This window comes from Candoia aspera, chromosome 6, assembly GCF_035149785.1.
Source record: "Candoia aspera isolate rCanAsp1 chromosome 6, rCanAsp1.hap2, whole genome shotgun sequence".
Taxonomy (NCBI): Eukaryota; Metazoa; Chordata; class Lepidosauria; order Squamata; family Boidae; genus Candoia; species Candoia aspera.
In genome coordinates this window covers 26227071-26241287 of record NC_086158.1, presented here as the reverse complement: position 1 = coordinate 26241287, position 14217 = coordinate 26227071, and the positions used below count along the sequence as shown (strand labels likewise).

At 48.4% G+C, this 14217-nt stretch overlaps 1 protein-coding gene across 7 annotated transcripts in view; it reads right to left on the bottom strand.

Moving 5' to 3' along the window:
* The window catches only part of LOC134499773 (glutathione hydrolase-like YwrD proenzyme), a 50662-nt gene that overhangs the window by 32359 nt on the left and 4086 nt on the right, over window positions 1-14217 (bottom strand). For all 7 annotated transcript variants that reach the window (XM_063306601.1, XM_063306599.1, XM_063306602.1 and 4 more), the window contains exons 4-5: window positions 10841-10994; window positions 9883-10089 (exon numbers count right to left, since the gene is read on the bottom strand). In XM_063306601.1, the coding sequence (XP_063162671.1) occupies window positions 9883-10089; window positions 10841-10994 (361 nt within the window). The remainder of the gene's footprint in view (window positions 1-9882; window positions 10090-10840; window positions 10995-14217) is intronic.

Below are 14217 nucleotides of genomic sequence, written 5' to 3'. Positions count from 1 at the left end.
AGATGCTGATGCTAGGGAGAGTGGAAGGCAAAAGGAAGAGGGGCCGACCAAGGGGAAGATGGATAGATGATATTCTAGAGGTGATGGATTCGTCCCTGGGGGAGCTGGGGGTGTTGACGACCGACAGGAAGCTCTGGCGTGGGCTGGTCCATGAAGTCACGGAGAGTCGGAAGCGACTAAATGAATAAACAACAAACAGGATGCTCACAGTTTCCCAGTTGGTTGAGTCTGGTCCATGTGTTGTGAGATTAAGGAGTTTTCATTTTGTGTTCTGACTGCTAGCTGGTGTTCATGGATGTGCTCTACTAGTCTTCTGCCTGTCTGTCCTACATAGTGGCTGTTGCAGTCCTTACACTATATGTCGTGGATGACTCCAGTTTTTTCTTCTCAAGCTACTGGGTCTTTTGGTTTACTTAAGATGTTTTGGAGGGCTTTAGTTGGTTTGTGTGCTACAGTGATGCCATGTGGTTGTAACAGTCCGCTGGTAGTTTCCAAGATGCTTCTGAAGTATGCCAGTGTTACTCATTTCATAGGTTGTGTTGGTTGTGCTATAGTGGGTTGAGTGGTCAGGCACTTTTTGATAAAGTTGCACGGGTATCCATTTTTTTGGAAGATGCTGTATAGGTGGTCTGTTTCTGTCATGAGTGCCATTGAGCTGAAGTCATCAGCGCAATGGCACACATGACAATAGCAAGGAAATAGGTGAAGGGGGCAAGATAAGTAGCCATCAACCCACAACGACTAACGGCCAACAAACAATAACTAAACAGATCACGGAGCACACCCAAGCCATCAGCACCAATACAACGGAGATCGCCCAGCTGACAGCAATCAGCAGAGGAATAGAAAACCTGATGATGGGCGATCCCGGAACCCCTCACCCACCGGCAGGGCAACGTATTGGACAATGGGGGGTGACGTGACCGCGAGTGAAGGGGCGCTGACCGGCGCGGGGTATTTAAACCCTGCACCGGCGCGCTCCTGTCACTCTCAGCTTTTTTCTTCCAACGCTGTAACTGCGCTGAGAATAAATCAGAGCCTGATCCACGAACCAGTGTCTGAGTATTATTCAGAGGCAGGCAGCGCATGACATAAAGCTGAGAGTCATAAACTCAGCCTCGCCGAGCCCCACCGGACGACAACGAGCCGCGGGAGGAGTAGACGGCGAGAAGACCAGCAAGATGAGGCCGGAGCGGCGCGGGCAAGGAGGGCGAGCCGCGCGGCAAGAGACAGAGGAGGACCGACCAAGGCCAGAGGCACCGCGGACTCCCGGAGCCATGGACGCCCACCCCACCCGACCCGAGCCTCAGCTCCAACCCCAAGGGGAGAGGGCGACAGAGGCAACCCGACCGCGGGAGGGAGCAGCACGACTTCCGAAACCAGCGGAGGACCCCGCGCCCCACATCGCACCCCAGCAACGGGCGTGGAGCGACAGCCCAACGGCGGTCAACACGGAGGAGGACGACGGAGACACCCAGCAGACGGCGGAGGAAGCGGACCCGCGGCAGAGGGACGATGAACCCCGCCGGCAACCCACCCCCGAGGACGCGCCAACGGAACCGGCCCCAGCGGCGGCGCGGGCTGTGGACGAGGAGGCACGAGCTGAACTCGCGGCCATGCGGGCTCAAATGACGGAACTCCGGACCATGTTCCAGTCGCTTATGCCCCCCGCGCCACCCAACGACGTCCCCGCCCAGGCCCACACCCCGAGCGAAGCACCGAACCCCCACGGGCCAGCGGAGGGTCAGCAGACGGCACAGGCGGACGACACCACACACCGGGAAGCGAGAGGCGGGGCCGCGCAAAACGCCCGGGCCCCAAAGGACTTCCCCATCTTCTTCAATGGGACCCCCACAAAACTCTCGTTTTTCGTTACGAACGCTAGGGAGTTCATGGGGAGGCACGGACACTCCTACGACTCCGAGGCCGACAAGATCGCCGCCGTGGCGATCAAACTCCAAGACAGGGCGGCGGACTGGTACGTCCAACTGTACGAGTCCAGCTCCCCCGCCCTCGCCACCTTCCCTGCTTTCATCAATGAGATGAAAAACTACTTCGAAGACCCCCTAGCCAAAGTAAGGGCGAAAAGCGCACTCCAAAGACTTAAACAGGGCACACGCACGGTCCCTGACTACGCCCTGGAGTTCAAAGCCCTCGCGGGGAAGGTCAGCGACTAGTCCGAGACCACCCTGCTGGAAATGTTCAAAAGGGGGCTCAACCGCGACGTTCTCCAATGGGCCCTCTACCGCGACGACCCAGAAACGCTACTAGGGTGGATCCACCTCGCGGGGAAAGCCGAACACGCGCACCGCACCTTCCTCATGACAACCACGGAGGACACAAACTATGCCGGGAAAAAGGTACCCGCACCACACGTGGGGATGGCCGGCCCCATATACCCAAAAAAGAAATTCAACCGGGAGCCCTGCGGGAGGTGTGGCAAATTAGGGCACAAGACGGTGGATTGCTTCGCCAACCGACCGCCGACCAGCGCGCCCAAACCCACCCCGAAAACTAGCCCCAAACCACCCAACCTGGGGCCGCCCCCTCACCGCCGAATGACCGTGGCCACAGCGACACCAGAGGAAGGCTGGGACGCTTACTGGGGGGAAGAGGATAACGCAGACCCCGACCAGCCGGCGGGAAAAGCTCCCCGCCTGCCCTGAAACGCGTGGCGAGGCAGGCGGTGGGACAGCAGCGCGGACCACCTCGACGGAACAACGAAAGCCCCGTAATAATGGCAGCAATCAAACTCTCTGCCGGCAACGGAGCCACCACGGCCGCGGCACTAGTGGACTCGGGGTGCTCAAAAAACCTCATCCACCCCGACCTAGTCGCCAAACTCGACCTCCGCTGCTTCCCCCTCCCCACGCCGCTGGCATTCCACCAGCTGGACGGCTCTACAGCGGGAGGGAAACCAGCCACGCTACAAACCGAGCCGGTCACCCTGCAAATGGGCACTCACACCGAGCGCACATCGTTCGTCGTCACGCACATCGGACGGCCCATTGCAGTCCTGGGGATGCCATGGCTCGCGACAAACAACCCGCGGATCAACTGGGAGACCCGCACCTTCACATTCGGCGACGGCGAGTATCGAGCACCAGTTCCAGCGGGCAGAACCAACCCCACGGTAGGACGAGCGGAGGCGACCACACAAGACAACGCCGCTACCACAGCAGACCTACCAGAACAATACGCCGACTTCTCCGAGGTCTTCGGAGAGGCAGAAGCTGACCAACTACCCCCCCACCGCAAGACGGATTGCCGGATCGACCTCCTGCCCGACGTCCCCTTACCTAGACCAAAGATCTATTCGATGACCCCGAAGGAGATGGCAACCCTCCGGGAGTTCATCGATAAAAACCTAGACAGGGGATTCATAGAGCCAGCATGCTCACCGGTCGGAGCCCCCGTCTTATTCCGGGAGAAGAAAGACGGGACCCTACGGCTCTGCACCGACTACCGGGGCCTAAACGCGGCTTCCCTGTCCAACAAATACCCCTTACCCCTGGTGAAGGACATGCTCGCCCACCTGTCCACGGGCAAAGTCTTTTCCAAACTGGACCTTCGCGAGGCGTACTATCGCATCCGAATTAGGGAGGGGGACGAATGGAAGACGGCGTTCAACTGCCCCCTAGGCGCCTTCCAGTACAAAGTACTGCCCTTCGGACTCGCGGGGGCCCCTGGAGTGTTCATGCAGCTCATCAATGAGGTACTGCATGAACATCTGTTCAAAGGGGTCCTGGTCTACATCGACGACGTCCTTATTTACACAAAAACGCACGAGGAACATGTGACCCTAGTCAGGCAAGTCCTCGACAAGCTCAGAAGGGCGCAGCTCTATGCCAAGCCTACAAAGTGCGAGTTTCACAAAGAGCGCCTAGACTATCTGGGGTACCAAATCTCCGGGGACGGCATCGAAATGGACCCCGCAAAAGTCGAAGCGGTGCTAAACTGGGAGCGCCCCCGCAACAGACGCCAACTCCAATTTTTACAGGTCATTCGCCCGGGGGTTCGCGGAGATAGCCCTCCCCCTAACGGACCTCCTCAAAACCAAAGGGGTGGGGGACACCCGACGCGCCAAGAACCCGGGCACAGTGCTGAATTGGACTCCCGCGTGCCAGACCGCATTCAACAAGCTGAAAGCGCTGTTCACTACGGAGCCAATCCTCGCGCACCCGGACCCAGAACGGCCGTTCGTGGTCCAAGCCGACGCCTCAGACTTCTCCCTGGGAGCCATCCTGCTACAGAAAGACCCCACGGGACTCCTGAAACCATGCGCCTACCTGTCAAGGAAGTTCTCCGAGACAGAAAGGCGATGGCACGTCTGGGAGAAAGAAGCCTTCGCGGTGAAATCAGCGCTAGAGACATGGCGACACCTACTCGAGGGAGCCACCCAACCATTCGAGGTCTGGACTAACCACCGGAACCTCGAGGCCCTACGAACGCCTAGACGCCTTAGCCCAAAACAGGTCCGATGGCCCAATTCTTCAGCCGCTTTAATTTCCAGCTGAAGTTCATGCCGGGCAAAAAGAACTTCCTGGCCGACGCCCTCTCCCGACTGCCCCAAGACGAAGAGCCCGCCCCAGACACCATTGGGACGGTCCTATCCGCCTCGCAACTGGGGATGGCCGTGACCACCCGAAGCGGCGCGCGGAGGCAGCTCGACTCTACGGCGCAGCCGACGGCGGGACAACCGGCGACCGGAAGAAGCCAACCGCAACTACCAGGGGGAATGCGCACGGACCTCGCCGCCGCCCTCAAAACCGACCCCTGGTTCCTGGCAAACCCCGACAAGGTAACGATGGCACAGGACCTGGCATGGGGGGAAGGCAGAATCTACGTCCCGGACTCGCAACGCCAGGCGATCTTGCATAGGTCACACGACGCCAAACAAGCGGGACACTTTGGGTTCCTCAAGACCCTACACCTAACACGGCGTCAATTCTGGTGGCCCGCGCTCAGGCGAGACGTAAAAACCTACGTAGCATCCTGCCCAACGTGCGCTAGGGCCAAACGGGCACCAGGCAAACCCGCGGGGCTATTACAACGGGTGGCAGAACCCTCCCGCCCATGGGAGGAAATCTCTATGGATTTTATAGTGGACCTCCCACCCAGCCAGAAGAAAACGGCCATTTGGGTGGTGAAGGACTACTTCTCAAAGCAGGCCCACTTCATCCCCTGCACGTCGGTCCCATCCTCACAACAGCTAGCCAAACTCTTCCTCATCCACGTGTACAGGCTACACGGATGTCCCGCACGTGTGGTGACCGACAGGGGCACACAGTTCACCTCCAAATTCTGGCGGGCCTTCCTAAAGCTGACGGGGACCCAACAGGCCCTATCTACGGCTTGGCACCCCCAGACGGACGGAGCCACAGAGGTTCTTAATGCCACCTTAGAGCAATTCATTCGATCATATACTAACTACCACCAAGACGACTGGGCTGAACTGCTCCCGTTCGCCGAAGTCGCATACAACAACGCCATCCACACGAGCACGGGGAAAACTCCGTTTGAAGTAGTCTCGGGGCGCGACTTCGTCCCCATACCGGAGCTACCTCAACCCCTGGAACCCCAGGTGGACGCTAGCGACTGGGGACGGAAGATCGCGGAAGCATGGCCAGTAATCACGGCGGCGCTGAAGGATGCACAGGCAGCCTACAAAGAGCAGGCCGACAAGCACCGGCGCCAACAACCGACGTTCCAAGCGGGGGATATGGCCTACCTATCCACCAAGTTCCTAAAGTCAACCCAACCCTCGAAAAAACTGGGGCCTAAGTACATCGGGCCGTTCCGAGTCACGCAAATAGTGAACCCGGTAGCAATACGCTTGGATCTGCCACACAACCTACGGAGACTCCACCCGGTGTTCCACACCAGCCTCCTGAAACCGGCGACCACCTCCCGATGGCACCCAAGCACGCCACAGCCCGCACCGGTGATGATCGACGGGCAACACCACTTCGAGATAACGGACATTCTCGACTCCCGCAAGCAACGAGGAACTCTACACTATCTGGTCAGGTGGAAACACTTCCCCCACCCGGAATGGGTGGCGGTGCACAACGTTAACGCGCCTGATCTGACCAGAGCATTTCACCGGGCATACCCCGACAAACCACAACCAAGGTCAGCAAGCCAAACCCCCCCCCCGCAGGCCCCCCCGCCTCCCGTGCCCCAAGGGAAAGGGCCCCCCCAAGCCCGCGACTTGGGTGGACCTCCCCCCCCCGGGACCCACTCCCCCCGCCCCGGGCCCACGGGGTGGTAACAAGCGTTCGCCAGCACCCTCCCCCCGCCCCCCCGGCCGCGGGGGAGTGGCAAGCAAGTCAACAGGGCAACCTGGGGGCAACGCCCAGGAGATACAACAAAGGCGACGCACTTTAAATGAGAAAAAAGAAGGGCCCTACCTGGAGCTGATAAGCACCCAACCAGCCACGCCTCTCTCCTCGCCGAACTGAGCCAAACAAACAGGGTGTGGCTGGAGCATGCGCACGCCAGGACAGGACCCGAGCATGCGCACCATGGACACACCCTGGGAAGGCACGTGGTAGAGGGAGGAGCAAAGGGAGGGGCGACAACTACTCCGGCGGGAATTTTGAAAAAAAAAAAAAAAAAAAAAGTGCCGTTTTGACAGCTCCACCGGGAAAAAAAAAAAAAAAAAAAAAACCCAGAAAACCGGGGGGGAACACTATTCGGAAAGGGGGCAGTATGTCATGAGTGCCATTGAGCTGAAGTCATCAGCGCAATGGCACACATGACAATAGCAAGGAAATAGGTGAAGGGGGCAAGATAAGTAGCCATCAACCCACAACGACTAACGGCCAACAAACAATAACTAAACGGATCACGGAGCACACCCAAGCCATCAGCACCAATACAACAGAGATCGCCCAGCTGACAGCAATCAGCAGAGGAATAGAAAACCTGATGATGGGCGATCCCTCACCCACCGGCAGGGCAACGTATTGGACAATGGGGGGTGACGTGACCGCGAGTGAAGGGGCGCTGACCGGCGCGGGGTATTTAAACCCCGCACCGGCGCGCTCCTGTCACTCTCAGCTTTTTTCTTCCAACGCTGTAACTGCGCTGAGAATAAATCAGAGCCTGATCCACGAACCAGTGTCTGAGTATTATTCAGAGGCAGGCAGCGCATGACAGTTTCCTTTTTCTAGTGTTCTGGGTTGCTGCAGTGCCTTTGTGCTCGTCTGAATAATATTCTTACATGGTTCCTCTTGTGGGAGGTTGGGTTGTTCCTTTGTTAATGGAGCATTTGGTTAATGTGGGTTGTTTTCTGGTAGACTTGTGTTTCTAATTTGCCATCATTTCCTCTACTGATGAGGATGCCCAAGAAGGATAGCGTGCTGTTGATTTCTTCTTCCCTTGTGAATTTTATTCCTTTGGAGATGTTGTTGATGGTTTCATGTGTCTTCTCTAATCGTTTGGTCCATCTTTAGGTGTTTTGAGGGCTGCTCTGTCCTCTGCTTTGAGTTGGTTCTGATTCTGTGTTCTTCTGGTTTGTGGTATGATTGCCTGCTTTATCTTCTCTTGGGTTTCTGTGGTAAGTCCTGTGGTTTTAAATGCTGCTTCTAAAGCTGCAAAACAATTCTTACTAGCATCCTCTGTGTTATAGTGCAGGATCTTGTGTTCTGCGGTGGGCAATGGATGGCTGGCCCTGTTGACAACCCATTCAGGTTCAGGTACCCCTTTGCTTCTGGGGTTTATCTTGAGCAGCTTGGTCTGGAGTTTTGTTTTCCTTTTCTCAGCTTGTCTCAGCAATGTATCTTGATCGTGGTTGTCAGCATTTTTGTGTGTTCTCGGGTTATAGTCTGTTTTAGTTGCTCCTTGAGGTCATTTATGGTGCATTGGTATTTGTTTAATCTGACGTGAGCGTTCATGATCATTAGCTGTATCATTTTTCACCCATTTTGTTGCGCCATTTTCCATCCAGCTTTTGCAGTTTATTGGAGGTTTGTATCTGACACTGGAGAGCAGGGCATGCTGTCCTAGGCAGTCATGCAGAAAGAACAGACGTTCTTTGGTGGAGGTTTGCCTACCTGAAAATTTCTCCCATTTGCATGCTTTCTGAACCGTTTGATGCCCATACGTGGTAGCAATTGAAGAGAATATTGTAGCTCAGGGTTGAACTGTGGAGTCCTTAGCACTCTCTGAGCTTGGTTGCTGTCCTGCAGACATTCCATTGCTCGACTGGGCAACATCTTCAGAATGTTCATTGAAATCCATGTATCCCAGAAATAAAACCCTTCAACCAACTTCAGTATATATTAGATGTGGATGACCCATAGGTTGGTTGCAAAAAATACCACCTGCAGAACCACCCAGAACTCCATCAGCTTTTCCAGGCAACGAAAAATTAGGCTAGTATTGATAGCAGTGGGAAACTAAACATCTGCAATAATTGCAGGGATTGAGGTGGTGAGCTCTGTCCCAGCAACTCTGCTCAAGTTCTCTGATTTCCAGTGATAAACACACTGGTGGGTGGGTGAGTGAGTACATATAAAATGTGTGGTGTATGTGAATGGCAACTATATGCACGTGTATCCCTCAGTTTCCAACCCAGAATCAGTCTACATTGTCTACCGTTCTGTATATGGAAAGTAGACAACATTCTCTTTTTTAAAAAGAACTTTATTAGCTTTCAGAATATAATTAAAAAACGAAATATAGAATATAGAACAGATAGACTACAGAACTAAAGAAAAACTATAAAAGTATGGAACAGAGAGCAAACAGAAACAGAAAGTCACTTCCGACATTCTCCAATACAGATATAAATACATTTACAAATATAATCTCTTACCATTAGTTAAACCTCAGTAACATTATTTCTATCAAATCAAACCATTTAATCATTGAAACCCAAATCAAAACTTCATTTTTTTCTGACACAAGCAAGTAGTCTAAAAGTGGTTGCCAAGTAGAAACAAATCCAGAAACAGTATTTTCTCTTATCAGCGCTGTTAACTTGGCCATTTGGGCCAGCTCCATCAGGTTGATAATCCAGTCCTTCGCTGTAGGTATTTGTGGATCTTTCCATCTTCGTGTATTTAACATTCTTGTTGCTGTAATCATATATTAAAGCAAAGCCTCATGTTGTGTCTCGAGCTGCTTCTCCATCTCACCCAAGAGAAACAGTTCTGGTTTTTTTTCCTAAGTCCACTTTAAGGATCTTTTGAATATTAGGAAAGTAGACAACTTTCTCTTAATAAGAAACTATTGAACAACTGGAAGATTATTAAAACTTTAATAAAGATTTGAAGTAAAAAATGTAACTGTATTAGCTGTGCTTTTTTACTAACAGTCTGTATCAGTTATGTGCTATTCAAGAAGCACTTACCCCGCTCTGACAGCTTTCATAGAAGAATGCCAAGCAATTGCCTCATATATTCTCCAGAAAATGCTTCATGTCACCCAAGAAAAAAATACCCCAAATATTGGATAATTATTCTTCAACTATTTCTATAAGAGTAAGGGGTAGAACATGGTATCAGAACCAACATACGGCTTAGATTTTAAATAGACATATTCATATTGACTGCATGTATACATAATGCTACAACATATTTTTAACCATGATTTATTGAACAGGCCATAATGGCCTAGTTCATACATAATGAGATACCTTAATAGGTGATTTCACACAGTATGCTAGGCCAAACCAATCACAATATTGCTTAGTGTTCTGTATGATCTAAGTAAATGTATTTCAATAATCTCCATGGATGCCATGATGATATGTGACACAACTGATCCAACAGTACAACTCAAAAGGTGTGATGTTACAATCACAGGATTCTACTAATTTTATACATAACTGGCTCCGAACCTTCAGAGGCTCTGAAGAGCAGCTCTCTTTACCTTAAAAGTGTTTGCCAAAAGAGGATTTTGGAAGACTTGGCCATGCTCTGGTGCTTCACCATTGATCAACAGGTCCTTCCCATGTTGGTTTACAGGTGACTGAAGAACATGAGCATCTTGCTTCCACTGGTAGGAAGTAATCTCAGACACTGGAAAGCCCTTGTCAGCCATTTCTATTGCTGGTTGCAAAATCTGCCCCATGGAAAGCTGAATCAAGAAATGTTGCATTGTTATCCATCAACAAATCATTAAATGAACCAGTTATAAAGATTTGCACAATACACTGAATCCTATAAGCCAAGATTAAAACTAATCAAGCTTAGCATGCTATGTGCATGCAGTCACCTAGTCTTTAGCTGACCTGGTTAAGTGTGTTACATGTATTACAATGAAAGGTGTAAGGGTTGGGAGGAGTTGTGAGTTATCAGCATATAGGATAACTGGGCTTACAGCTTTCTCAAACAGATGGAAAATTAATACAGCGGAATAAAATATTAAAACTGATAAAGTTTAGGTTTCTGGAGAGATCCTCCAAATCATCCTCTTCTGAATCTCAAACTAATATGATATTTCATGGCAATAAACATTATCAAGATCTATTTCAAAGGGCATTACTTCATTCCTTCCTATGGCATCACGTATACAAAATCTAAGATTTGGTTTCATATATATGAAATCTAATCCAATAATGGGCAGAGCATAATCTTAGTTTGAAAACATATAGGAAATTAGTAAAATCTTAGCAGACTCAGCAAGAAGCTGAATGATATTTTTAAAACTGGAAGGAGAGAAGTCAATAGCCCTTCCCCTTATCTTAAAACAAGCAGAAGAAATTGGGTGCAAATAGAGAAAGAGCAAATTTAGCTTTTTTAAAAAAAATGCAAAAGTATTTGTGAAAAACTAAAAAAAACCCAACACTAACTGATGTTTTGAGCAAGCACATTCACTAGCGTTTCACCTTTTTGCTTCCGTACAATGTGACAGCATCACACCATCCAGCAGCAGCACCAGGGACTGTGATGTTACATGCATGTCGTAAAGGCAGAGGATTCGCTGCGTCAAAGCCATGCTCTTTTAGCAGCTCAAGAGTAAGGGATTGTGGAGACCGTCCACTGCAAAGCAATCAGACGTTCACATGTAAAGCATATAAAAACCAACTGCTAATCAATTTTAAAAGAAAAAGGACTGATGCATTAGTCAGCTTAGCAGAGCCATCATCAACAACCACTCAAAATAATGCAAGTGACTTCCAGGCCATTTAAACAGGCTATAAAATTACAGCCCATGTTCCTGGAAACTCTTGTTATTTCAACCAATTCTTGTTCTACAATTAATTTCATTACACTGCTCTCAACATTTTAGGATGCTTCCCAGCAGCTCCTAGTGTTACCATTCAAAAGTCCATCTGAACCTATTCTGTCTTTCCCTCCTTAACAGATGTTCTGAGATAAGGAGGGGAAAAGGAGAGGATGGTTACAAATGGAAGATACAATAGCCTGGATCATGTGAAATTCATACATAATTGTATAATCAAGGCCTTACTTGGAAAATAACCTCTCAATAATCCCCACTTGCTGTTTGCCCATCTCATCAAACGTCTTCTCCTTTGCCTGCATGAATATGATCATCATATTCCCAACCCATGAATAAAGAAGCCAAAAATGTCATTAGGTGTCCCAGTATAAAGATCATACTTTCCTCCAGCAGCTGGCATTATCCCACCACAGCTTCAAGATGGATCAAATCTGTCACTCTTTGCTACATGTTTATTTATTCAATAAATCTGTAAATACAGCTACAAATCTACAGGGACTCCCATGGTTAACAACAATTTTAAAAAGCATACAATATAATTAAACTGTCCGTGGTAAACAAAACTATTTAATTAAGTGAAAGAAAAATTTATAATGCAGCAACAGCAACATTCAAAACAAGAAACATCTTCCTCCGCTCTTCAGAAGAACTCCATTTTCAAAAAGCAAGGAAGAGGCAGCTAATCTAATTTCTACGGGAGGCTATTTCCAGAGGCCAGATGTTGTTACTGGAAAACAACCCTGCCTGAGATCCCATCACCTCATGAAAGGGAGGAACTACGAGCAGTTTCTTCCCTGGAAGAAGAAACTGGGTGAGTTAATTCTGGCTGGAGAAAACAGCCCTTATGTGACCTAGGCATCTAACTATATACTGTAGGGCTTCAGCACTTTAAATCACACTTGGAAACCTTTTTGAAGCCAGTGCAGAGCCCGCAGCACAAGATAATATGCCCATTGCAACAAGCAACAACTCACAAGCAGGCTGCTGCAGTTTACACCAAAGAGTTTCCAAATGGTCTTCAAAGGCAGCTCCTTGAAGGTGAGATCAGGGACTTAAGGATATGATTGGAGATGTTTTGAACATGTTAGGAGCCATGGATACCTCTTCCCTCTGGTCACAAGCCAGCATCTGCTGTAGCCCTTTCTCTCCCAGGCTTTGCTTTCTCCATTAGCACTTCGTTTCTGAAGTTCCCTTCATACCCATAACCTCCCCCCTTCCCCTTCCCTAACTTTTGTCCAGACTTCCGGCATGGTAAGGCAGGGCAAAGCTGCACTATTTTATTTGGGATGGAAGAGATGTATTCCATGTTAATAGTACTCTGAAACTAAAAGACTTCCACTGTTTTATATGGAGAAGAGAGGGCATATTCTGTATCCTTATTCTTCTGAAACAGCCTCAGTGAGGATCTTTACCATTAGAAGTAGCAACCCTATTTTACCTCACTGCTATATTCATTACTATACTTTGAATATGATCACCATGGCTGTTGAATAAAAATTCCTTTTTAGCCAATGACCAGGGATGTCAGTTGACAGAATGGGGTCTCCATTTCTTTTTTCCATCAGTGATGCAAAATACATCTGGAATTTTGATACCATTCAAGTAAATATTTAGCAATATACATTATTTTGAATTATTATGTATATGAGTTGTCCAAACACAGCATCTGAGTTAGTATAATAGTAAGAATATCTATATTAAGATTTAACATCTGAGAGCTACATAGGAATTTATAATTTTTAGATATAAAATTATGTGAAAGTCTAGATACTTCCGATGTCCTTTCACTTAGACCTTGCAGAGATATACATACTTTCTTTTAATTGGCAGGCTTCCTTGTCTTTAGTAAGTATAACACATGAAGTTTTCCTGTCAAGCATATGCAATGATAGGAAAGAAGATGCATCCACTGAGAAAGTTTCCTCACTAGTGAACTTTAGCAGAATCCAATCTGTACTGTGGCAAGAGAAAAAAACAACTGTTGAGATAATGTTTGTGTCATCCTCTCTCTCTTCAATCTCTTGTGTGTGTTGCTCTGGATATTTTGTGGTACAGAAATGAAACACAGGTTCTTAAATCATGGCCTCAGAACCAGACAAAGAGGAGTATCATGTGAAAGAGGGATAGAATCAGAGTTCCCTGGTTGTTCTGGTGATACTTTAAATAATTAATAGTTCTACGTGTCTACTACCTGTGGAACTGGTAACAGTAGAAATTTTGCCAGAAAATGTTGCATCTCATTTTGTTATGTATCATTACAGGTACTGTAGGCAATGCAGACATTCTCTACCACTGTAGCTTTATTTTGATTCCCTGGCAGTTGCTATTTTCCTTTTTACAAAAACAGATTCTTCAAGACTCCTGGTTTAGAAGTATCAGCATCCTTTTTCCCAGCTATACATGAATATAACCTGGGTCTCTGGAATTTTTCATGCATTTGTCTTGCATTTTTTTTTAATCAAACCCTAGGTTTGACTTTTGATTAGTCTGTTATGCTATTATCTTAATATACCTAATATCCTTTTGTAGCAAACTATTGCACTGAATCATAGAAAATAGTTTCCATAGGAAAAGTTCCTTTAATTATACTTTCATCATGGCGCATGGTCAGGTGTGCATTGTGTAGCATCTGCGAAAAAAAGTCATTTGTATTTGAAATGGTTTCCTGTTTCTTTGTGATATGTTCCAGGAGGTGCGTATGTTTGGAAATCAGATATATGAGTGACAGCACATCCTGCTCTTTGCCCTTTGACTACACAGAAAAAAATTTAAAAAATGAAAACCACCTGATGCTAGACTTTTATAGCACCATCCTATTCACATTCAGTGAAGCCCAACAGCAGAAGGACAGCCATTCCTTTGCAGTACCAAAAAGTTAAATCAGACATAGGAAAATCAGAACTAAAAGAAAAGGAAATGAGGTACAAAGCTGGATACAAACCTTCTAATTAAATTAAAAAAAACCTTTCCCAAATGAAACCAAAATTTCTGTCCATTGTAATATTGTGTATACACAAAATA